Consider the following 25,932-nt stretch of genomic DNA (forward strand, 5'->3'; position numbering starts at 1 on the left):
AAAGTTATAACCAGATACACAAACTATACACCAACGAATATGTGGGAGTAAGAGAGAGGTGCACTCTCGCTCCTTAAAAAGAACAAGATAATTTTCCTTGAAGTCAGATTGCCTGAGTTCAAATTATAACTCTGTCACTTATTAGCTATGTTATTAAACATCTCTGTATATCAACTTCCTTATCTTTAAAATGAGAATAATAAGTTTCTATTGGGATTTAAAATGGCAATAATAAGCACTATTGGGAGGGTTACAATTTGTTAGTAACATAAGGTGGTTACAATTGTGCCTGGAATGTAGAAATGGATTTGGTAAATGTTAATTACAACTACTGCCGCAAAAGTAGTAGTAGTAATTTTTATTATTTTATAAAAGAACACATTTATCTTGTATTTTCTTTATCACACAGCACATTATGATCCCAACACTGAAGTAACCAAATTGTACTAAGAAAAAGTTATTTTAAGTGATTAATACTATTTCTTGGCTCTATGAGAAATAACTTGTTTGCCTACACACACACACACACACACATCAGCTAAATTTGGCAAGCACCATCCTCCAGAAAATAATTACATATAACTCTAAAATCCAGCAAATATCTATTAGGTTCTCACCGTGCTACTTGTTATAAAAGATACAAAGAAAATGTAAGGCATAAGCCCTGATTTTGAAGTGCTTATATATTCAATGAGTAAATTATAAATCAAAGGCAAAGTGTAAATTAGTACATTATTTAGCAATATGTCTCATATACTTACATGTCATATAACTTTGGTGAAATGGGAAATGTAGTTAATGTGATGTTTCATAGATGAAATATATTTTATGAAAATAAAAAATTTGGATGATGGCAATGGTATGAATTTACATAATCAGGATCAATCTTGGTTCTTTGTTTTTTAATTGAACAAAATTAAATAACATGAGAAAAGCGGAGAAATGGGAAGATTTACCTGTGCTTTTTCTGATGGGGAAAAGACAGTTTCTTCAATAAATGGTGTTAGGAAAACTGGATAGGCACATGCAAAAGAATGAAACTAGACCATTATTTTGTACCACACATAAAAATTAACTCAAAATGGATCAAAGACTTGAATGTAAGACCTGAAACCATAAAACTCCTGGAAGAAAACATAGATAAGTTTCTTAATATTGGTCTTGGCAATGATTTTTTGGATCTCACACCAAAAGCAAAAGCAACAAAAACAAAAATAAACAAGTAGGACTATATCAAACTAAAAAGCACAACAAGGGAAATCATCAACAAAATGAAAAGGCAACCTACTGAATGGGAGAAAATATTTGCAATCATCTATTAATGTATGTGATAAGGGGTTAATATCCAAAATATAAGGAAATTATACAACTCAATAGCACCTCCCCAAAAAAATCTGATTTAAAAATGGTACAAAGATCTGAATAGATATTGTTTTAAAATGTTTAACAGAGAAAGAGCAGGGGAGGGGCAGAGAGGGGGAGATCGAGAATCCCAAGTAGGCTTCATGCTGTCAGCACAGAGCCCGATATGGAGCTTGAGCTCACAATGAAATCATGACCTGAGCCAAAATCAAGAGTCAGATGCTTAACCAACAGAGCCACCCAGGCACCCCTTATAGACATTTTTCAAAGATGACCAACAAGTGGCCAACAGGTACATGAAAAGATGTTCAACATCACTAATCATCAGGGAAATGCAAATCAAAACCACAATTAGATACGACTTCACATCTGTTAGAATGGCTATTACACAAAAGACAAGAAATAACAAGTATTGGAGAAGATGTAGAGAAAAGGAACCCTTGTGCACTGTTGGTGGGAATGTAAATTGATACTGCCCCTATGGATTACAGTACTGAGGTTTCTCAAAAAGTTAAGAATCGAACTACCATATGATCCAACAATTACACTGAGTATTTATCTGAAGAAAACAAAAACGCTAACTCAAAAAGATATATGAACCTCGATGTTCCCAGCAGCATTATTTATAATAGACAAGATATGGAAACAACCTAAGCGTCCATCAACAGATGAATGGATAAAGAAAATGAGATGTAGATTTATTATTCAGCCACAAAAGAGAGAATTTACTCTTGCTATTTGCAAAAACATGGAGAGACCTTGAATGTATTATACTAAGTGAAGTATGTTAGCCAGAGAAAGAAAATATCATATAATCTCACTCACAGTATATGTGGAATCTTAAAAAACCAAGAAAATAATACCAAACTCACAGATACAAAGAACGGGTAAGTGGGTGCCAGAGTGAGGTGAGTAAGGGATGGCAGAAAGAGGTAATGAGGGTCAAAAGCTATAAGCTTCTAGTTATAAAATAAATGAGTCATGGGGATGTACTGTATAGCATGGTGACTAGTTAATATCATATTGCATATTTGAAAGTTGTAAATCTTAAAAGTCCTCATCACAAGCAAAAGAAATTTTCTGTAACTATATACAGTCATGTATCTTAACTAGAATTATTGTGATGATTTTGCAATGTATACAAATATTAAATCATTATGGTGTACACCTGAAATATAATGTTATAAGCCTATGGCGACAGTATGAATTTATATTAATTAGGGTTCTTGATTCCTTAACTGAACAAAATTAAATAACATCTAAAAAACAGAGATATGGTAAGATCTACCTGTGCTTTTTCTGATGTTTCATGAAGGGATATTATTTCAGTCCTCAAAAATGCATTTTCTTCATGTTCCTTGTTAAAAGACATCTGCATATTCTATAAGACCAAAAACAGTAACCTCTCCTTTTTTACATGTAAGAACTGTTACATATATCTCTACCAAAATACCTGTTCTGTACTTCAGTATGAGTTCAAGTTCTAGTGCTTGCTTCAGCAGCACATATACCAGTACAAGTCCTAATGATATAGACAAGCGTCTTACAAAAAAATTTTTTTTAAATCTTGGGATCTTCAACTCCCAAACTTCTTTTTTAATAAATTATAAAAGCTCTTTATAAAATATTCTCATATTGAGTTTCAAACTAGAAAGAATTTGCCTAAAACTGTAATATACTTACCTAGCATCTTTAAGTCAAGAAAGTTCTGCTAAGATGAATACTTTTCTCTAAGCAGCAAGATCTTGTGATTTTTTTTTTATTAAAAAGATTTTTTAATGTTTTTTTGAGAGACAGTGTAAGCAGGAGAAGAGCAGAGAAAGAGGGAGACACAGAATCCAAAGCAGGCTCCAGACTCTGAGCTGTCAGCACAGAACCCAAGGCGTGTTCTCTGCCCCTCTACCATTCGTTCTCTCACTCTTTCAAAAATAATAAATGCTAAAAAAAAAAATTTTTAATTTAAAAAAAGATGGGAGAAAGGTGGTAGGGATGGGAGTTGTGGGTCGGACTTTCCCTAACAGGTAGTAATTGAAATGGGGAAGGGTAAGTCCTCCCCCTACAGAGAACCACTCTCTTGAGAGGCACCTCAGGGTTTAAACATCATATACTAAAAGATGAGACAGAACCCAGAAAAAATTATTCCAAACAGGATCAATATTGATTTAGAAATGTATTAAGATCTAAAAATGGGGGTGCCTGGGTGGCTTAGTCGGTTAAGCGTCCGACTTTCACTTAGGTCATGATCTCGCAGTTTGTGGGTTCGGGCCCCACGTCGGGCTCTGTGCTGACTGCCGGCTCAGAGACTGGAGCCTGTTTCAGTCTGTGACTACCTCTCTCTCTGACCCTCCCCTGCTCACGCTGTCTCTCTCTCTCTCTCCTAGAAATAAATAAAACATTTAAAAAAAAGATGTAAAAATGGCAGTATTTCCTGTTTTTCATTTTTGTTGTGCTAAAATATACATAACAAACTTAACCATTTTAATCATTTTTAAGTGTATAGTTCACTTTAAGTATTTAAACGTTAAGTTCAGTGGCATTAAGTATATTCACACAGTTGTGCAATCAATATCACGAATTTCTTATATTTTATAAAATACTTTCTTTTTAACAATTAGTTTGCAATAAGATGCAAAGAGATCTCATTATTTTTGCTAATTCCTTTTTCAAACCATATGATTTCTTAATACCCAGCTAACAACAGGTCTGAATATACAACTCATTTACACTGCAACTTTTCTTAAACAAAGATTTAGGAGAATCAGAAGAACGGTAAGCCAGGGGGTGGTTGGGTGGCTCAGCTGGTTAAGCCTCTGACTCTTGATTTCTGCCCAGGTCATGATCTCATGGTTTGTTGAGCTCCATGCCAAGAGCGTGGAGTCTACTTGGGATTCTCTCTCTCTGCAATCACCCCCCTCCTCAATATGAATAAACTTAAAAAAAAAAAAAAAACTGTAAAGCAATACAAGTAAGGAAATATTACTTAGTGAAGAGAGGAAAGAACACCTTTGAATTCAACAACCTCAACACTTACCTTATTTTCTTCAGTCAACTTGGAAATGAGGTCATCTCTAGAAACTAAAAACAAAGAGTTTTTAACATAACTATGTTAACAACTTACTAAAACTAAACAGATCAACACAGTTATTTTTTACCTGAGCAGCTTTCTTTTTTTCAGTATGTATGTTGTGGAAATGAGGAGCGTGCAAGTATTTCTATCACATTTTAATGGAGTGAAAACTAAGTTATGAAATTATCAAGAAAACAGTCCACAGTCATGTACTATAGTAAATGAGGTCATATTTTACTCTGTGCACAGATGATGATGTGTCTGAGGGCTTTTAAGCTGGAGAGGCACATGATCAAAAGCTTTCTGTTAGAACACTCTAACAGAGGGTCCATAAGGAAAAGACCAGTTTAGTAACTGTTGTAGTAATCACAGCAGAAAACAATGAAAGCTGGCTCAAAGGGAATGGCAATGGGGATGCAGAGGGAGAACACATTCATATGAAATAACAAGCAGGGACAACTGTCAGGACTTAGTGGCTGCCTGCTGGGGTAAAGGCAATACAAGAGTCAAGGAGGATATCTAGTGTCCACATTTAAGCAATGGGGTGGGAGGCGGACTTCAACAAAATAGGGAACACAGGGTGAGGAGCAGGTCCAGGGGACAGAATGAGTAAGAATGACTGTTAAGCATTCACTGTGTGTTTTGAGGTATCTGTAAGGCTTTCGTATATAGATGTTTAGTTAGCAGTAAGCTGCCATCTGGAGCTCAGGAAGATGATTTTGTGTGGAAAAAAAATAGATTTGAAACCACCCAAAGAGTGTATACAGTGGCAATAAAACCAAAGAAAAATAGGAACAGTTTGGCATTAACTACTGGTAGCTCAAAGTAAACTCTTCTGAGAGTAATGTTTTGGATTCATGAATAATTCATAAAGAGTTATTAGTTTTGTTTCATGTAAATATTCTAAAGGCAGAAAATTACAAAATATGTAACATGCATTTTATGTAGAATATATTCAGAAAAACTATACTTTTTGAATAAGTAAGTCCAAGACTCATATCAAACAGAGTAAATGCTAATTTAAAATATGTGAAGGATAAAAAGGATACCCATAAGATCTCTTCTAACAATTCCTCTAATGAAAGTTAAGAATGAAAGGAGAGGGGCGCCTGGGTGGCTTAGCTGGTTAAGTGTCTGACTTTCGCTTAGGTCATGATCTCGCGGTTCGTGGGTTCGAGCCCCGCGTTGGGCTCTGTGCTGACTACCAGCTCAGAGCCTGGAGCCTGCTTCAGTCTGTGACTCCCTCTCTCTCTGACCCTCCCCTGCTCATGCTGTCTCTCTCTCTCTCCTAGAAATAAATAAAACATTAAAAAAAAAAAAATGAAAGGAGAATGCTTACCTTACTTGGAAGAGTAATTTAAGCACTTTAATTAGTGGGTGTGTATATAAATATTTGTTAATAAACAATTACATTTTTAAATTAATTAAAGCAAATATCCAAAGGCATTCCTTTTACTCATCTAGTTAGTATAACTATTTGTACCTTATAGTAATCAAATTGCATGCATGTAAGGAGCCTGTTATTCCATAAGAAGCACATGGTTGGTTTTCAGGCAGGCTTCTTTTCCTTGTGTTAGTTTTAATTTCTGTTGTATAACTGTTATTTTTTTAATTGTTATTTTTTAATGGTCTTCAATATAGTCTTTACAAAATTCAAAACTACAGCATTAATCCAAAGAGAGAGCAACATCAAAAAAACACTGATAGAAGATCTGTGTTTTAGTTCCCGCTATCCTATTTGCTGTGGATCCTTGGATATAGACCTTTTTACTCTTCTGTAGAATGAAGTATATGTTCTTATCTTCTCACAAGGTTCTAAGGTTCAAATGAGATCATGTGGCAGCACCATAAAATACAATATGTATTTTTGTAGCCATAATCACAAAAAGACAAAAAATTATCTTGGGGCATTATCAGTGAGAACTCCCCAGAGTAATTCACTGTTCAAAAACTATCAGGAAAGAGAGTACCTTCTGTTAAAAGCAGTAGGTCAAAACATTGAACGGACTGCTCTTGGCTCTAAGCTTTTTATAATTTTCATTTCCCTTTTGGTATGCCCTGCCCTCATTACAGCCAGATACAGAAGGCGCAGAGGCAGGAACACGGCATGTGGAGTTAGAGGACACGGGCTGAGGCTTCACTTCACCATTAATTCACTTTCACTTTGGGAAGTATGGATAGTTTTTCATGTTGCATGAGATCGTTTTTCTGAAAGCTCTAGATAAACCATGAAATGTTACTCATGTGAGGCCATGCACTGTAACTCCTTGTGATATCTCTATCTGATACGGTCTGAAAACTGCTTTACAATTATATATTAACACCAATAAATATGGTAAGGGCTCATGGGTTGGAAGAACCTTGATTCTGAACAACATGGGACCAAGTCTAGACTCATCCGTTTCCCAGCTCAATCACCTGTAAGGACTCTGTTTACTCATCTGTAAAATGAGGACATTAACTAGTCTAAGGTAACTTACAACCGTCCATTGCTACAAATACAGGAAAACAGACTGGTAACCTGAAAAATGGAGAGTCTGACATGATAAATGGTTAGAATCAGTAGGTTAGCAAGTATCAAAGGCCTTATTTCCTTATTAACATTCTATTATCCAAGAGCAATCTAGATTTCTATAAACCCAATGTTCCTAAGTCCACAAACACTTAAATAAACCTGAAAACAAATCTAAAGAAAGAATAGTTCGCAGGTAAGGGGATCAAATTCTCTTTTATTACCAGCACTCTTTTTTTCCTCCGCAGTGCCATAGACAGAAAGGAAATCAGCAATTTTTTATATGCAGTCCTGTGGTAAAGTTCAGTAACAGCCACTTCAAAAATGTGGGATTGTAAGAGTTTTTGCATGAAATCTCAAAAAAACTAACAAATATGATTTCTAGCACCTATTTTCATACTTAGATCAGACTTGAGCTGTGATATAGAAGTCTCCAACTCTCTTTTTTGCTGTTGCTCCTGTGCCAGTAGTTCTTGGGTGGTCTGTATGGAACTGCGTAGGGCAATGCAGTTTTGCTGCAAAATTTGCACCTGAAACATATAAGAAAAACCTCTTTCTGTAAGGTACAGATTTCTACCAAACTATCTTATAGTAAGGCAGATTTTCCAGTCTTAACATCACTAGAGGGAGGAGTTTCTAGGTCATGGTTAAAGATACCAAAAGGGTGTAGTGTTTTACAGCAGGGCCGTCCCAACACAACTTTCTGTGCCCTCCCCATCATAGCAGCCACCAGTGACAAGTGACTGCTGAGCACCTGAAATGTGGCCAGAGTGAGCGAGGAAGTGAATTAATTTTAACTAATTTAAATTTAGGGGCGCCTGGGTGGCTCAGTTGATAAGCATCCGACTTTGGCTCAGGTCATGATCTTGCAGTTCGTGGGTTCGAGCCCCGCATTGGGTTCTGTGCTGGCAGCTCAGAGTCTGGAGCCTGTTTCAGGCTCGGTTTCCCTCTCTCGCTGCCCTTCCCCCGCTCATGTTCTGTCTCTGTCTCAAAAATAAATAAACTATAAAAAAATTTTTTTTAATTTAAATAGCCATATGTGGCTAGTGGCTACTGTATTTATTGGTAGTGTAAGTTATAAAGGATCATTTACAAATTTCTTAAGTAGGATCTTTTTCATAATTCTATTATGAAGGACAGCCATTGGTTAAAATAGTACAGATTATGTAATCCAATTACAGGTGTTAGAATTTGGAACTACTAAGTAATTGCCTTCAATACTTAGAATTGACTAGTCTAAATTACATGTAGGTACTTTGAATAATAGGGAAAAATTTACTAAATCTAGAGAAAATTAGTAAAACCATAGGGTTCTAGGTAAAACATCAGCTTTCTCTTTTGGTTTCACTTCCATAAATAAGTGAATAATAAATATAACGAGACATAATAAAGAGAGAAATAGTCTACCTGTTTCCGTTCCACCTCAACAGTTGATTCCATTTCTTTTATTTTGCACAGCATGGCTGATCCAGATTTCTCAAGAGATTCCCTTAGGTCCTTCTCCTGAGACAGTTGTTTCCTTAGCTACAGAGCAAGTTGCAGTTAGCAAGACCAAGGGAACATGACAGCAGTTTGCCAAAGATCAAAGTCACCATGAAAAGTTTACAAGACATGTCATCTCACTCCCATTTTTCATTCATGACTACTCGAGAACATGCTTTTGTTTTTCCCTAAGGGATAAACTACTAAAAAATGAAGAATCAAATCTCTTGCCCCGTCTTCCCATTGCATAAGTCTTTTTTCCAAATTGTGGGTCCAGAAGCATTAGTAAGCTGCAAGCAGCACTTGAGAAAGGGAAAAAAATATCAGAGCACACAGCATGTAATAAGTAAGGGTAAGTAATGCTTCATGAAATGTTTGTATTATTTATGTATTGTATTATGGTATAAAATATACATCTTACAATGAACTGTTGTAAAAAGACGGCTGAAAAACACTATCATCATACCTTAGTATATGTACTTTCTGTATTTTCTGGCTTTCGTTTTTAACTCCTTTTTTTCTATATTTGATTACTTCATCTATATATTTTTTTATCCCATCGTATTATAAACATACCTCTGAAAGCTGATCCAATTTTGTTTTGCAATTTAAAGATCTACACAAATAATGAATTAACTCTTAAGTAGCAGATAACCTCTCAAAAATTGGGGTACACTAACCTTGTTTCTCTCAATAAATGATGATGAGTCAGCTAAGATACAAAAGAATCTCTTATCATGAGGTAAAGAGATCCTTTTTTTTTTTTTAATGTTTATTTATTTTTGACAGAGAGAGACACAGCCCAAGCAAGGGAGAGGCAGAGAGAGAGGGAGACGTAGAATCTAAAGTAGGCTCCAGGCTCTGAGCTGTCAGCACAGAGCCTAAAGCGGGGCTTGAACCCACAAGCCATGAGATCATGACCTGAGCCAAAGCCAGACACTTAACTGACTGAGCCACCCAGGCACCCCTGTAAAGAGATCCTTTTAAACTTAAATGGGAATTGCAAAATGCTATTTCTTTTGTGAAGTGATGTTAAGTTAAAAGAAATTCTATTTTTAAGCCTCAGTGAAGATGACTTTATAGCCCTTCCTGAAACTGTACATATTTTATGTGTTTTCTCTATGAATGATAGATTTTATAATGTTTAAAAAGTTTCTAAAAACAGCTGAAAGACAAGAAAAGTGTGTTGGCATGAAACTGTTATAAGACAGCCCATTTTGGAAATGTTCTATTATATTCTTAATCATATCTCACATTTAGGTTTTTCCAGTTTTTCACGATTTTAAATATTCTGCTAAACATGCTCGTGAGTAAATCTTTCACTGCATTTCTATTTCCTTTGGATAAACTCCTACAAGAGGAATCACTGGATTAAACGTATAAATAATTTTTAGACTTTTGATACATTTGATACATAATTTTATTTCCAATTTTAGCCTCCTATTATAAATAGCATTAATTATAAATCCATCAGTACTATGTATTATTGTTTTCTTAAATCTTTGTTAACTTAATAAATGAAAAATAACATCGTGACAGTTTTTCATTTCTCTGGTTACTAGTGAGACTAAATATTTTCTACTACTGTTATAAGCTCTGTGTATTTCCTGAACTGTTAGTTGACTACTGTTTTCTGTTTTTTCAGATTTTTTTTAGCTAATTTTAAGTTCTCTAAAAGGAAAGATTATTAACTATCTAGTTTCGTTACTTTTATTAGTTTGCTTTTTTATATTCAGAATTTTTAATTCTTATGTGGTCAAATCTATTGAACTTTTTATTATCCTGTCCCTTCATTTCAAGTTTAGAAATTCCTTCCTCACCCAATTATCAGTTAAATATTACAATCTTATATAAGAATGAGCCATAATTTTGGTTTTGGCTATACTAATAACCTGATACTAACTATACTACCAGATTACAATTATTTTGTTACAGAGTAGCTTACTGCATTTTTCTAAATTCTGGATCAAATTTTAAAGTATAATGTACTCAAGATCTAATTTAAGTCCTTTATAGAGGACAAATTAGGGAGGGGTAGGCAGAGAGGGAAAGAGAGAATCCCAAACAGACTCAGTGCTGTCAGCGCAGAGCCCAACTCTGAGATCTTGACCTAAGTAGAAATTCAGGGTTGGACACTTAACCAACTGAGCCACCCAAGTACCCCAAGAGGAAATCTTTATTTGATAATTATATTGCCAAGGTATTTCTTTCTGAAGCATTATTAAAAGCTATTAGTTTTTATGTTTATCAGCACTATATTTCTTATCTCTTAGAAAGATATATACTACATTTCTTCTGTCTTTATACAGCCCTCTGATATGGGCTGACCTGTATTCCGCCAAATTACTACAATGAAGCTCTAACTGTAGTATCTCAAAGGTTACTGTATTTAGAGACAGGGCCTTTAAAGAGGTAATAAGCTATAATGACACTACTAGGGTGAGCGCTAATCCAACCTGAATGGTGTCCTTATAAGACAAGGAAACTAGGACACACAAAGAGATACCAAGAATGTATACAGACAAAGAGAAAACCATGTGAGGACACAATAAGAAGGCGGCCATCTGTAAGTCAAGTAGAGAAGCCTCAGGAGAAACCAAAAACCTGATGACATCTTGATCGAGGACTTCAAATCTCCAGAAATATTTAAGAAATTTCTGTTGTTTAACCACCCAGTCTGTGGTACTACTTTGTTACTGCAGCACTAGCAAGCTATTACATCCATTCTGCTTGAATACCAAAATGCATTTTGATTAGGACAGCCCTATGGGTTCTTGACAGGGTTCAATAAAAATTCAAGATTTTATCACAGTCCTCAGAATTAAGACTTTTTTTTTTTTTATTTCTAGAAGAGAGAGAGCATGAGCAGGGGAGGGTCAGAGAGAGAGGGAGATACAGACTCTGAAACAGGCTCCAAGCTCTGAGCTGGCAGTCAGCACAGAGCCCGACGCGGGGCTCGAACCCACAAACCACGAGACCATGACCTAAGCGAAAGTCGGATACTTAACCAACTAAGCCACCCAGGCGCCCAAGAATTAAGACTTTCTTAATAAAAAGTAGTAATAAATGGTAATCACTGACAGTCTTTTAACAAATGGTGCTGGAACAACTGAACATACATAAAGAATCTAGATACTAACTTCACATCATTAATTCAAAATCTGTTGATGAGGGACAAGAAGGCAAGTTGAGGGCCAAGCATAAGTTAGCACAATCACCCCCTCCCCCCAAGGTGGGATGTGTGTGACCTTCCTCAGGCACTCCTGACTGCCCAAGAACAAAGGACAGAAAACAAAAGGTTAAACTGATAGTCTTTATCAGTTTACAAAGATCTCATCAATAGCCTAATTAGGAACTCCCTACTATCTTAATGATAATGCTTTGCTAGAGGGAAAAACAACCTTAGCTTGACAACAGGTAGGCTTCCAGTAATCTGTAAATCCTCTTTAGCATATGGAAATCCCTTTAAGAAACTTCCTCTTGACTTTACCTTCCCCCAAACTCCACAGTATATAAGCAGTCACTCTACACAACCCAAGTGCAGTTATTTCTGCCCACAGGTTCTGTCCCTGTGCTTTAATAAAATCATCTTTTTGCACCAAAGATGTCTTCAAAAATTCTTTCTTGGCCATAGGCTCTGAATCCCCACCAACACCCTAAAACCCCATCATTTGGCACCTGAAGATGGAGCTGTCTTTTCATCTGGACTCGGCTTTGGTGCAAAGTTGGTAAGTACTTTCTCTTTTCTTCCTTTAACTTCAGAAGTTTTTCGAGGAGTATAGTCTTATTGGAACACCTTCCTGTTGATTGCTCAGGCTGCAATCCTCTAGCCCATGCCTACTCTACAGGGAGAAGAAAACCTGCCTTTTGGCTGGAAGGTAGTACTCTGGCTGAGATGGTAATAAGACCCAAAACTTGATGCCCTCTCTTATTCCTGGTCCTTACACAAAGTTGTCTTGAGCACGGGACAGCCACCTAAGTCTCCAGGATGGCTGCCAATCTTAAGACTCCATGTGAGGTTTCCTCCTCATTGGTCTAAGGTGATCTCCTCCCGATCTCTGGTCTAGCCACTTCTGACCCAGTGACCTCTGCTGGGAGGTAGCCGAAACCAATACCCAATTGAATTAAAGCCCAAGAAGGGAATGTTTTCTAGGGTAGTTGGCTGTAAATACTATATGTGCTTGAATGTCACTTAGACCATGATGGATTTCTATCTTTACTGTTTTCAGTCAATGTCCTCTACTAACTACCTAAATTACAAAACTAGGTAAATTCCCCCTTGTAAAATTTTTCTAGTGTTTTCAATGGGTTAAAAACAGCAGTTTTCAAGAAACTAAAACATAGCTTCTGGGAACTCCAAGAGTCTGGGAGGCAAAGAGACAGTCGCTTCCAGGGACCCACCAGGACAACCTGATGGGCCACAGGTGCGTGATCGTGAACTGGGAGAGATAAAACAAACAGAGGGGAGGGATGGCCTTATGTGAAGAGACAAAGGGAAGAGGAAGAGAGGCTGGGGAAGCATAGGCCTGTTATCTGGGCAAGAGAAAAACCACTGACCCGGACAGAGAAAGATCCAATCTCTAACTGAGGGGCTTTCTCCCGACTGGGGCTGGCTGCCCAGATCGCACACCTGAGGAGAAGGGGAGCCAGCCCTGGCCTCGGTGGCTAGGTCAGGGGCATAGTCTACAGTAGGAATAGGAGTCTACTCCCTGGAGTGCTGTGGGACAGAACAAAGCCTGCCTGCGTCCGCCAGCCAGAGACCACATATCTGGCGGTGTGGAGCTGCACTCCCCCAGTAGTGGGGCTCATGGAGCAGGAGTTGGAATCACGGCCAAGCGCCAGGGCACAGGAGTTGGCAGAGCGGGACAAACTGCCTCATTTGTGCCCGTGGCTCAGTGAGGATGGCTCGAACACCTGGTCCATGGAGGAAAGGCTGGGGTGTCTCCATTTTTCTCCTCATCACCAATAAGGTGGGACCTCAGGGAACAGACATTGGACATTGTCCATAGTAGAGGCAAGACCCATCTATACCGGACCACGTCCCTCCACACCTGGTAACTGTGTTAGGATTGACCCTGAGGAACCAGGCAGCCCCTACTCCAGACCAGCGCTGTTGCACTGCCTGATTTAATTCTCGGACAGTTCTTATAACATATATACATTCTTCCTTCCTCCTCTCCTTATCTCTTCCTTCTTCTAGTCTGGTTACTCTGGTTGTTGGTTTGTTTAGCAGACATATTTAACTCAATTGCTTGATACAAGTTCCTCACCTGCTTTATTCTCTCTCTCTCTTTGGATTAAGCTAAATAGTTTCTCTGTCTGGTCAATTGTTATTTTCTTTTTTCCTTGCCCCTGTCATTTCTCTTTGTATAGAATAAGGCCTCTTCCCGCAGCACTGCCTCCACCCTGTTGTTTACTTGTAGCTGGTTTTTCTGGATTTTTGTTTTTGGGATTTTGTGGGTCTGTTTGCATGTTTTTATTTTCCGTTTTTTTGTTTGTATGTTTTCCTTTCCAGGGCTACTTCACCAAACAAATCAAAGTACACCTAGTGGAGGGTTCAAAACATCACTAAAAGTAAGGAGATAACGTAACCAAAGTCACAACAACAGAGGGCAAGTAACACTCTGCAAAAAACACCTCCTGAAGGGCCAAACCCTCTTTAATTTAGAAGTGCTTGCCGGTGCAGGGCACATAACAAGCTTTTAAAACACATACAGGACAGAAAACTACCCAAATGATGAAATGGAAGAATACTCCTCAAAAGAAATTTCAAGAAGTGACAGCTAAAGAACTGCTCAAAACAGATATAAACAATATAACAAGAGTTTAGCAGATCAATGGACTTGAAAAAAGCATAGTGGACAGCAGAGAATCTATTGCTGCCGAGATCAAGGAACTAAAAAAAAGTCATGCTGAATTACACAAATGCTGTAAATGAGGTGCAAAATAAACTAGATGCAGGGACAGTGAGGATTGAAGAGGCAGAGGGAGAATAGGTGAATTAAAAGATAACATTATGGACAAAGATGAAGTTGAGAAAAGGAAAAAAATTCTGGATCATGAGGGGAGAATTAGAGAGCTAAGTGATTCAATGAAATGACCAATAACCATATGAAAGGAGTTCCAGAAGGAGAGAGAAAGGGACAGAAGGGTTTTACTTTAAACCATAGCTGAGAACTTCCCCAACCTGGGGCAAAAAAACAGATATTGAAATCCAGGAGGCACAGAGAACTCCCCTCAGACATAACAGATATCAATCTTCTGCACTAAATATCATAGTGAAACTGGCAAAATACAAAGATAAAGAGAGAATTCTGAAAGCAGCTAGGGATAAACAAGCCTTACCCTACAAAGGCAGACACATAAGGGGGCACCTGGGTGTCTCAGTAGGTTAAGCTTCTGACTTAGGCTCAGGTCATGATCTCACAGTTTTTGAGTTTGAGCCCCACGTTGGGCCCTGTGCTGACAGCTCTGAGCCTAGAGCCTGCTTCAGATTCTGTGTCTCCCTCTCTCTCTGACCCTCCCTTGCTCATGCTCTTTCTCTCTCTCAAAAATAATAAAAAATATTAAAAAAATAAAAGGGGTAGACACATAAGGGTAGTAGTAGACCTATCTACTGAAACTTGGCAATCCTGAAAGGAGTGGCAGGAAATTTTCAATGTGATGAACAGGAAAAACACAGGGGAAAGATTAACAGTTACAGAGAGGGAGGGAGGCAAACCACAAGAGACTCTTCAATTTGACAATAAATTATATTCATAAAATAAATAAATAAAATAAAACCACAGCCTCTGTGGCATGCTCTTCAAAGATCAGGTAACCCAAGGCACAACCATCAGGGCATGTTCTTCAAGGCATGGCATTTTAGGGCACGGCTTTTAGGGTATGGCATTTCAGTCCATATGCCAGGCACCCATTTGTACCCTAGGATGCAAAGGGGAAGTGGAAGGACTCCGGCATTCCTTCCACTGGGAGCCCTTTACAGGGCGTTCCAGGGGAGTACTGCCTTCAATGCCAAGATAATACGGTGGTCATACCGATTTTGCTCGAGAAACACCACGGATAGCTTTGGCACCTCAGGAACCTCTGACATATCCTATTCATGGGACACCACCTGGGAGTCGGGAGATTTTTGGTAATGGACCCTCCCTACTTGTCTGGAAACATAGGAGCTTCTTGTACAGTCCCTAAGGACTCTCCCTTGGGATGCCCTTTTAATCCACTGGAAACAATGTGGATTGCAAAATTTAAGAAAGGACTGATCTCCTGTAGTATTGCATGGCCTTAGTAGGATTTAACAGATCTCTCCTGCAGGGAATAGGGAAATGAATGGAGTTACTCTAGGTCCAGGCCTTCACGGCTCTCAATCAGGACCTCGAGCTAACGGACTCTTGCAGAATGTGTTTGCCCAAACATGTTTGTCTAGTAAACTCCCTCTCAACAAACTGGATGTCTAAACAGGACTCCTAATAGAACTCAGGTTCCTGGAGGAAACACAGGCCATCCCTAACAAAAGGGATGCTGACTTTTTCTTACTGTTCTTCCTCCTAATAGATGTGAGAGCTTCTCCTTCATTAATTTCCTAGGTTAATGGCTATGGTAGTTGGAGCTCCCACCAACACACCGAAACCCCATCAGTATCATAGATCTAAAAGTAAAATGCAAAACTATAAAGTTTCTATGGTGTGCCTTAGTGCCTCAGTCAGGTAAGTGTCCAATTCTTGGTTTCGGCTCAGGTCATGATCTTGCAGTTTGAGTTTTAGCCCCACATTGGGCTCGGTGCCAACAACAAGAAGCCTGCTTGGAGTCTGTGTCTCCCTCTCTCTGCCCCTCCCCCACTTGCTCTCCATCTCTCTAAATAAATAAATAAGCATTTAAGAACTATAAAACTTCTAAAAATAACATTGGAGAAAAATCTTGGTGATATCGGGTTCAGCAATGACTTATTAGATGTAACACCAAAGTATAATCTCCAAAAGAAAAACTAAGTAAATTAGACTTAAAATTAAAGCTTCTGCTATGCAAAAGATAAGCTACAGAAGGAGGGGGATTGCAAAACATGTATTTGACAGAGGATGAATACCAAAATACACAAAGAACTCTTGAAACTCAACATAAGAAAGCAAACAAACCAATTAGAAAATAAGCAAAAGATCTAACAGACATTTCACCAAATAAGATATATGGTGGCAAATAAGTACATAAAAAGATATTCAGTATCATATTTCATTAGGGAATTATAATTAAAACAAGATACTAATACCACCACATACATATTAGAATGGCAAAAATTCAAAACATCGACAACCTGCTGATGAGAATGTCGAGCAAGAGGAACTCACTCCTAGCTGGTGTGAAAGCAAAATGGTACAGCCAGTTTTTAAGACACACTGGCAGTTTCTTACAAAGATAAACAAAAGCTTACCACATAATCCAGCAAATGTGCTCTACGTATTGATCCAAATGAGTATATAACATGTCCACACAAAAACCTGTATATGAATGTTTATAGTAGCTTTATTCACAATTGCCAAAACTTAGAAGCTCCCAAGATGTACTTCAATAGATGAATGTATAAACAAACTGTGGTACATCCATACAATGGAATATGGTTAGGTAATAAAATGAATTATCACACCATGATAAGACTTAGAGGTACTTTAAATGCATGTGCTAAGTGAAAAGAAGCCAGTCCAAAAATAACCACACATTGAATCATTCCAAGTATAGCAAAACTATAGACAGTGAGAAGATCAGTGATTGCTGGGGAGTCGGGAACAGAGGGGGGCTTTTTTTTTTTTTTTTTTTAATTTTTATTTCTAGGAGAGAGGGAGTCACAGACTGAAACAGGCTCCAGGCTCTGAGCTGGCAATCAGCACAGAACCCAATGCGGGGCTCGAACCCACGAACCGCGAGATCATGACCCAAGCGAAATTCGGACGCTCAACCGACTAAGCCACCCAGGCGCCCCGAGAGGGGGGCATTTTTAATCCTCTGTAATCAACAAAGGGTGAATCTTAACATAAATTGTGGACTTTAGCTAATTATGATTTATCAATATTGGTGTTATCAACTGTAACAAATGTACCACTAGTGCGAGATGTTAGTAAGAAGGGAAACTGTCAGGATGGGAAGAACAGTTTATGGGAACTGTTTTCTGTGTGATTTTTCTAGAAGTGTGAAACTTCTCTAAAAAAAAAGAGTCTGGGTGGCTCAGTCAGTTTGTCTCACTCTTGAGTTTGGCTCAGGTCATGATCCCAGAGGTGGTGGGATCAAGCTCTGCATCGGGCTCCATGCTCAGTGTGGAGGTGGCTTAAGATTCAAGATTCTTCCTCTCTTCCCCTCTACCCTTCTCCCCTCCTTGCACATACTTCCTCCCTCTCTAAAATAATAAAACTAAATAAAAAATCACATTAAAAACTAGTCTACTAAAATATCTGAAAACTAAAAATATGCTAAACATAATACATTTGAACTATGAACAGACATGCTTATATCAATAATTACTAGCAAAAAAAATATATAAGAGAATTTTCCAGATAGCTATACTTCTCACTTTAAGCACTAAAATCCATAACTTAAAAAGTAATTTTAGGGGTGCCTGGGTGGCTCAGTAGGTTGAATGCCCGATTCTTGGTTTTGGCTCATGATCTTCCGATCGAGCCCCATGTCCAGGTTGCACAGAGCCTGCTTAGGATTGTCTTTCTCTTTCTCCTCTCTCTGCCTCTCTCCTATCATTCATTCTCTCTCTCTCAAGATAAACATTTTTTAAAAAAGTAATTTTTCTTGAAATTTTTCCTAAAAAGTAGATCTACTTCTGTTTTATATAACAGAATATTTTAAATATAATTTGACCTTCTTGATTTGGATTAACATCAGTGATTATTCTGTCAGGGAATATTGAGGTTTTTAGGCCAGGATATGTTGGATCACTAATTCTCCCGACTCTTCCACTGTTTTCAGCTGCCAATTTTTAGTCCAGCAACTTTTAGCAGCCACCTACTTCACAATTCCCAATCTGTTATCTACTAAAACTTAGGCTGAAATGGAGGTTTCAAGGTAAAATTAGATGAGCAGGCTTCTTAAAAGCTGCTTGTTTTAAACACAACATTAGTTTAAAAGGTCTTTGTATGAAGGTGTTCACTTAGCTCTACCATATGAATATTGTAATTAATATGGTAACTAATTTCCTTTCTGGCTCACAGAGCACTTATTTCTGGTTGTATGACCATATTGAAGCAAAAGGAATTCTTAGTGTCAAATAAGGGCAGCCATTTGCACTTGAATTTCATGTGGTATATTTTTAAAGTCTTCCTACTACATAGTAACATATTTTCTTCTTCAAAGTTTTTCATTCTTTCTACTTTCTTAACTTCTCCCCGGCAATTCCAATGCCTGCCCCCCAACCCCCTACCATCTTTTTCATCCTACCTCCTGAATTCTCAAGTTCATTTTACGTTTTGTGGTCTTCAGTTCCTCTTCAATAATGGCTGCATTCTTCTAAAAGTAGAAGGAGAAAAGGTTCTAAATAATCTGAAATGATAAAAAGAAACTGTCCTGCACAGCAAAGGAAACAACCCACAAAACTAATAGGCAACCAACGGAATGGGAAAAGATAGTTGCAAATGACATATCCAATAAAGGGCTAGTATCCAAAATCTACAAGGAATTCACCAAATTCCACGCCCGAAAAACAAACAACCCAGTGAAGAAATGGGCAGAAGACATGAACAGACACTTCTCCAAGGAGGATATTCAGATGGCCAACAGACACATGAAACGATGCTCAGCATCCCTCCTCATCAGGGAAATACAAATCAAAGCCACACTGAGATACCACCTCACGCCAGTCAGAGTGGCTAAAATGAGCAAATCAGAGGACTATAGATGCTGGCGAGGATGTGGAGAAACGGGCACCCTCCTACACTGTTGGTGGGAATGTCAACTGGTACAGCCCCTCTGGAAAACAGTGTGGAGGTTCCTCAGGAAACTAACACTAGAACTCTCCTATGACCCAGCAATAGCACTGCTAGGAATTTACCCAAGGGATACAGAAATGCTGATGCATAGGAGCACATGTACCCCAATGTTCATAGCAGCACTCTCAACAATAGCCAAAACATGGAAAGAGCCTAAGTGCCCACCTACTGACAAATGGATCAAGAAGATGTGGTTTATCTATACCATGGAATACTACATGGCAATGAGAAACAATGAAATCTGGCCATGTGTAGCAACATGGATGGACCTTGAGGGTGTTATGCTGAGCGAAATAAGTCAGGCAGAGAAGGACAAATATCATATGTTTGCACGTATAGGAGGATTAGGAGGAACTTAACGGAGGACCATGGGGGAAATGGTGGGGGAAAGGGAGAGAGGCAAACCAGGAAAGACTCTTGAATGCTGACAAAAACTGAGGACTGATGGATGTGGGGGGTGGGGGGGATGGGCATGGAGGAGGGCACTTGTGTGGATGAGCACTGGGTGTTATATGGAAACCAATTTGACAATAAACTGTTTGTGAAAAAAAGAAAAAAGAATTGAGAACTCAGAACTGGGGAGAAAAAAAAAAAAAGAAACTGTCTATAGGCCCATCAGTTCAAATCTAGACTCTTTTCTAGCAACCTATAAATGCTATTCTGAATATGGTTATAAACACTTATTTTGAGTCTGAAGTAATTATTACAATGAGATATCTAAACAGAAGGTTATTTTACTACTTTGATTCATGACTTCTATCATTTTCCCTTTTAGACCATAAAAAGTGATTAATCACATTCACTTTGTAAATAAAATTCAGTAATGAAAGAATCTGGTAATTGATAGAACTCTTACTTACAGGATATATTCCTTTTTGTTTGTTTGTTTTGTTTTGTTTTTTTAAGTATTCTATTTCTTCTAGCCTCAAATATTATCCATGCTTAGGAAGTGAAGATCAAAAACACAGCTTTCAGTGGCACCTGGGTGGCTCAGTTGGTTAAGCGTCTGCCATGAGTTCAGGTCATGATCTCACAGTTCATGAGTTCAAGACCCACACTGGGCTCTATACTGTCCATGCAGAGCCTGCTTCAGATCCTGTGTCCCCCCGCCCCGCCCCCAGTCCCTGCCCCGCTTGTGTGTACGTGTGCACTTGCTTTCTCTCTTTCAAAAATAAATATATAAACAAAAAAACAAAGCTTTCACTATTTCTTTTATGTCACTATTAATGGCACCACAATCCAATTTTTACTGATGTAGAACCTCAGTCATCTTTGCCTTCTTTCCTACTCTCACTCAGCTCCTGTCCAGTACCAGGTTCTAGCATATCTTTCTTCATAGAATCTCTTTCTCTCTTTTCAAAATGCCACAATCCCAGGTCAGACCTAATAAGGCTAATGCCCCAAGTCATACAATGGAATCTTAATTGGTTTCCCAAAACTCCACACTACTGCCAGATTACTTTGCCTGTTTTTATGTCATTTCCTTATCAAAATGTTAATCACCCTCCATCCAATCAAGCCCAACTATTGATTATTCCTGATTTTGAAATCCTCTATAATGTGATCTCTAGCTAATTTCTAGTTTATTTGCTACAAACAAATCCTCATTGCGGTCAGCCCAGTTTATGCATTTCCTCTAATTGTACCAGTGGAAAGAGCTACGTTCAAACCTGGGTAACAGTAAGAAAACAAGGAAGTGTGATCTTAGAGAAAATGAGTTCTCTCTGGGCCCCAATACTTTTATTACTAGAACAGAGACAATAATATCCTATGTCATGCGTTTTTAAAAAAATTAAAAATAACGTGTTTACTATCTGTTAAATTTTCATCTCTCTACCCTACCTTCTAGCTCATGTTTATCTCTTAATTGAAGTTTCCCCTAATCTACTCTAGATTGGCATACCTACCCTCTCAAACCCACCTGAATGTGAAACACTTACTCCTCAATATTCACTGTTTATCCCACACTGTGCTTTATCATTTCCTATGCCCTTATATTTTCTCTACTTAGTACTTCATGCTATTCCTTGTTGTCCCACCTAGCATGTAAGCTCTTTGAAGAGCAGGGATGCTACCTCATATCTCTGGACTCTCACTTTCATGTGTATAGGGTAAGGGCTCTATAAATATTACATTACTGATAGCACACAATAGTTTATAAATTATCAATGCAGATAACTTAGTAACGTCAAGAACGCTTACATCACATCACCTATTTTTAAAAGTCAATTTTATGGGTCTGTTGTGTCCTCCAGTTCACAGATAATAGTGAGTCTGTATTTCAGAAATCTGGATTCAAACCTTGGTCTCTGAAGCAATCTCCAGGGTGGCAGTCAACCTTTGCACTTCTTCTTGTGCCTTGTCTTCTTCCTCTTTTACATCTCTTAGTTGCTGGCGCAAATTCATTACTTCAAGATGTAACAGCTTCAGGTCCCTGGTATGTTCCTCCTGTATTGCATTCAGTCGATCCTTCACAAAAGCTACCCAACAGCAGAGAAGGATTATCAAGCAGTTGAAAGAAGATAAGGAAACGAAAAGAATCATAAACTCATTAAACATCCATATAGGATCAAATTTCTGATGATTATCTTCTCTCTGTACCTGTTTTCCGTGGATTCAAATCCTTTTCAGTTTGCAGACGAAAGATGTTCATCTTCAAGGACTGGATGAGGCTTTCCAGACGGCACATTCGATTTACCAGAAACTCACAGTTCTTCCATAGAATGTCTGTTGTTCCTGAACACATGACTTCATTCTGGATAGGACTAATGATGTTCTGGCTCACAGCCTCTCCTAAACATTTTGGAGCTTCCAGCTGGCCTCTGGACAAAGATCCCAATTTAATAATATTATGTAATGCAATGTTTACTATGGTAATCCCAACCAGCAGGTCAATGTAACATTTCTACCAAGAATATAAATTAGATTCCTTAGTTAACAAGCATCCATTCACTTCTCCAAATTTAAATATAGAAGGCACCATTAAGTATTGAGGATGAGACTACTGTCAGATAGATAAAGACCACTGACTTTATGGTTGTTTCTTTTAATGTGAATTTTTTGTAAACTTTTATGTGATTCCTAAAACATGATAAATCTAAATCTATAAACTAAGAATGTTTATTTTTGAGAGAGAGAGAGAGAGACAGAGAGACAGAGAGAGAGAGACAGAGAGACAGAGTACAAGCAGGGGAGGGGCAGAGAGAGAGGGAGACACAGAATCTGAAGCAGGCTCCAGGCTCTGCGCAGTCAGCACAGAGGCTGATGCAGGGCTTGAATCCACACTGTGAGATCATGACCTGAGCCAAAGTCGGACACTTAACCGACTGAGCCACCCAGGCACCCCCTAAACTAAGAATTAAAGTTAGCATGGAGACAATATACTCATATATTTTTAGAAAACTTTTAAATAAGGTCATAATAAACATTCCTATCTTTTTTTAAATGTTCATTTATTTTGAGAGAGAGAGAGAGAGAGAGAGATAGCAGAGAGGGAGAGAAAGAATCCCAATCCCAAGCAGGCTCCATGTTGTCACACACAACCCAATGTAGGGCTGGAACTCTTTAACAGTGAGGTCATGACCTAAGCCGAAATCAAGAGTTAGACACTTAAATGACTGAGCCACCCAGGTGCCCCTAAACATTCCTACTTTATTCTAACATACTCAACATCCATACAGATTTAATCTTTAAGAATTATTCACTCAATAGGTGCTATACTACCAGTTATAATTATTTTAGGTTTTCATCAGAAACACAAAGGAAATCTGTATGTAATCTTAAAGACAATCACAGCAGTAAATTTGATATTGCCTGCTTAAGCACCCAGATTCCTCAGGCCATTGATAATCCAACTTTTAATGGCAATATCTTTTTTAGCCAAGGGGAGAAAATGTTTTTAAAGACTTAAAGCCTTTCTTTTTTAAAAATAATTTATTGTCAAATTGGTTAATGCCTTTCTTATAATTTACAATTAGTCTGGGAAAGAAAATGAAAACCATTTCAATATCATGGATCAGGCTTAAATGTTCACCTTAACTAATATTGAAGTCTATTTTTGATTTAAAAAATAAGAACCAAATTTTTTCTAATTATACAAAAAATTCCACATTTGTTTTCAATCAAGTTTTTTTTCTTAAATAGTTTATTGTCAAGTTGGTTTCCACGTAACACGCAGTGCTCATCCCAACAAGTGCCCTCCTCCATGCTTCAATCAAGTTTTGAAGATGAACAGGATATCACCGTTTGTGCACCTAATTAGCACACTTTAAATATCTATTTAGGGGAATAGTGGTAGTACCTCTTACATGATAACAATTATCTTGCCATTAGTTTCTAATTAATGTTCAAATGGAAACTTTTCCTCACTTCTTTCATAAACACCTATTTCATCAGCCAAACCATTCACACTATGACTCCTTATTGATAACCAGTGAAGCAAAATTCTTCAATTTACAAAGATCTAGTTCATTTTGTTGTTACCTTCTTTCACCAAAGTCCAACATTATTAGGTCATCCCTCAGAGAACTGGTCTGTTCCTCAACTATTCTCATCCTCTGCTGAAGTACTGTGAATGTTTCAGAAGCTGTAGCATTGATGTGGGTTGGAGAGAGGACCTGCCTGGACATTTGCACCTGAGATTAAAGTCACATTATTAGTATAGTAGTATAGTAGGTTCTATTATGGTTCAAAATAGTCACTGTCCCTTTTTATGGGACAATTATACATCCCTGTCCTGTTGAGGTCAGAAATGGCCATGTGTTTTTGCTTTGGTCAACTTATGTGGGTGGAAGCTTTAAGAGCCAACTTGTCTTTCATCATCTCCTTCTTTCTCCCCCTCCATGAGACAGGCAACAACCCAGACAGTGCCTGTCTCATATGCCAAGATGAAGACATGAAGCAGAGCCATGACCTGTCCGTGACATCCATTGTGAGTGGGCAATAAACTTATGATGTTATAAGCCACTGAGATTATTGAGTAGTTTGTTATTGCATCATAATCTAATCCATCCTATCTGCTACTTTTAGACACGTACTAGGACCTATGACTTAGCTGAGGGAACTATTACTCTTTCATTACCAGCCATTGTCATTTTAACAAATTCCAACCTGGGGCACCTGGGTGGCTCAGTTGGTTAAGTGTCTGACTCTTGGTTTTGGGTCAGGTTATGATCTCACAGTTCATGAGATCGAGCTCCAAGTCTGGCTACACACTGGCAACATGGAACCTGCTTGGAGTTCTCTCTCTCTCTCTCTATCTCTTTCTCTCTCTCTCTCTCCTTCTCTCTCTACCCCACCCCACAGTCTCTCTCCTTCTCTCTCTCAAAATAAATAAAACCTATTCCAATCAACCTGTCAGAAAAAAAGTCTACACTGAGACTTCTAAGCTATTTATTTTATCTATTTATCTATTTTTTAATTTTTTTTTCAAATTTATTTCTGAGAGAGAGAAAGAGACAGCATGAGCAGGGGAGGATCAGAGAGAGACAGACAGACACAGAATCTGAAGCAGGCTCCAGGCTCTGAGCTAGCTTTCAGCACAGAGCCCGACACGGGGCTCGAACCCACGAATCATGAGGTCATGACCTGAGCCAAAGTCGGACGCTTAACCAACTCAGCCACCGAGGCGCCCCTCTATCTATCTATTTTGAAGGAGACAGAGACAGTGCACAAGCAGGGTAGGGGCAGAGAGACAGCGGAAAGAGAGAGAATCCCAAGCAGGCTCTGCACTGCTACTGCTAGCACAGAGCCCACCGTGGGATTCGAAATCCCAAAACTGAGATCACGACCTGAGCCAAAACCAAGAGTTGGACACTTAACTGACTGAGCCACCCAGGCACCCCCTGAGCAACTGTTGTAAAATAAATTTACTAACTACACTGACACAGCAGTTTTAAAAATAATTTGCAAACTTAACTTCATAGCCTAGCAAAGACTCTTCTATAGCTATTGATATTAAATTTCCAGACTTTTCTCCCCAAACTGTCTAAGAGTAACTGGGAGTAGCAAGACTTTTTTGAAATATTAGTGACAAATTAGGCAGAATTAGCATAGAAGCAGTCCCAACATATAAGTGAATCATAGACCCAAAGTTCAGTGACAAGGTCAACGATGGAAAGAAACTTTAAGGACATTTTCCTGCAACTCCATCCTATATAGACATTTCTATACTAACCAGCCTGCAAACCTTAAACATTACTGCAACGGTATTCCTACAGAAACATGTTCACAAAGATCCCATTTCAGATATTAGGAACACATATTTTCTCCCCTGTTTTCTGTATAATCAGATTTCTCTCCTCTCACTTCCGCGGCAGTGGAAGTGATGACTACCTCAGGTCCCAGTCACTGAAGGTCATAAGGTCATCTCCATCACTCAAGGCAAGAATTAAAGTGGGAAAACTGATGGCAGGATTTAAGGGGGCAAGAATCATGGTGGGGACCTGCGAAAAGGATGTGTCCATAAAGGACATGGGTCTTCATCCCGAAATAGCTCTCCAATCACCTTTTATCTTCTTTCCACGGGTCTC

The 25,932-nt window shown here is 38.3% G+C and overlaps 1 protein-coding gene across 6 annotated transcripts in view; it reads right to left on the bottom strand.

The window, feature by feature from the left end:
- CCDC150 (coiled-coil domain containing 150) overlaps window positions 1-25,932 on the bottom strand; it is a 101,961-nt gene that overhangs the window by 70,234 nt on the left and 5,795 nt on the right. For 4 of the 6 annotated variants that reach the window (XM_039248964.1, XM_039248966.1, XM_039248965.1 and 1 more), the window contains exons 2-9: window positions 23,885-24,036; window positions 22,004-22,224; window positions 21,704-21,882; window positions 18,855-18,923; window positions 8,349-8,465; window positions 7,342-7,471; window positions 4,394-4,437; window positions 2,651-2,743 (exon numbers count right to left, since the gene is read on the bottom strand). In XM_039248964.1, coding sequence (XP_039104895.1) covers window positions 2,651-2,743; window positions 4,394-4,437; window positions 7,342-7,471; window positions 8,349-8,465; window positions 18,855-18,923; window positions 21,704-21,882; window positions 22,004-22,224; window positions 23,885-24,036 — 1,005 coding nt within the window. Of the gene's footprint in view, window positions 1-2,650; window positions 2,744-4,393; window positions 4,438-5,478; window positions 5,524-7,341; window positions 7,472-8,348; window positions 8,466-18,854; window positions 18,924-21,703; window positions 21,883-22,003; window positions 22,225-23,884; window positions 24,037-25,932 lie in introns of those variants that run through there. The other 2 variants (XM_039248968.1, XM_039248969.1) reach the window with 2 other exon arrangements.

Source organism: Hyaena hyaena, unplaced genomic scaffold, assembly GCF_003009895.1.
Source record: "Hyaena hyaena isolate Hyena2069 unplaced genomic scaffold, ASM300989v1 scaffold_325, whole genome shotgun sequence".
Taxonomy (NCBI): Eukaryota; Metazoa; Chordata; class Mammalia; order Carnivora; family Hyaenidae; genus Hyaena; species Hyaena hyaena.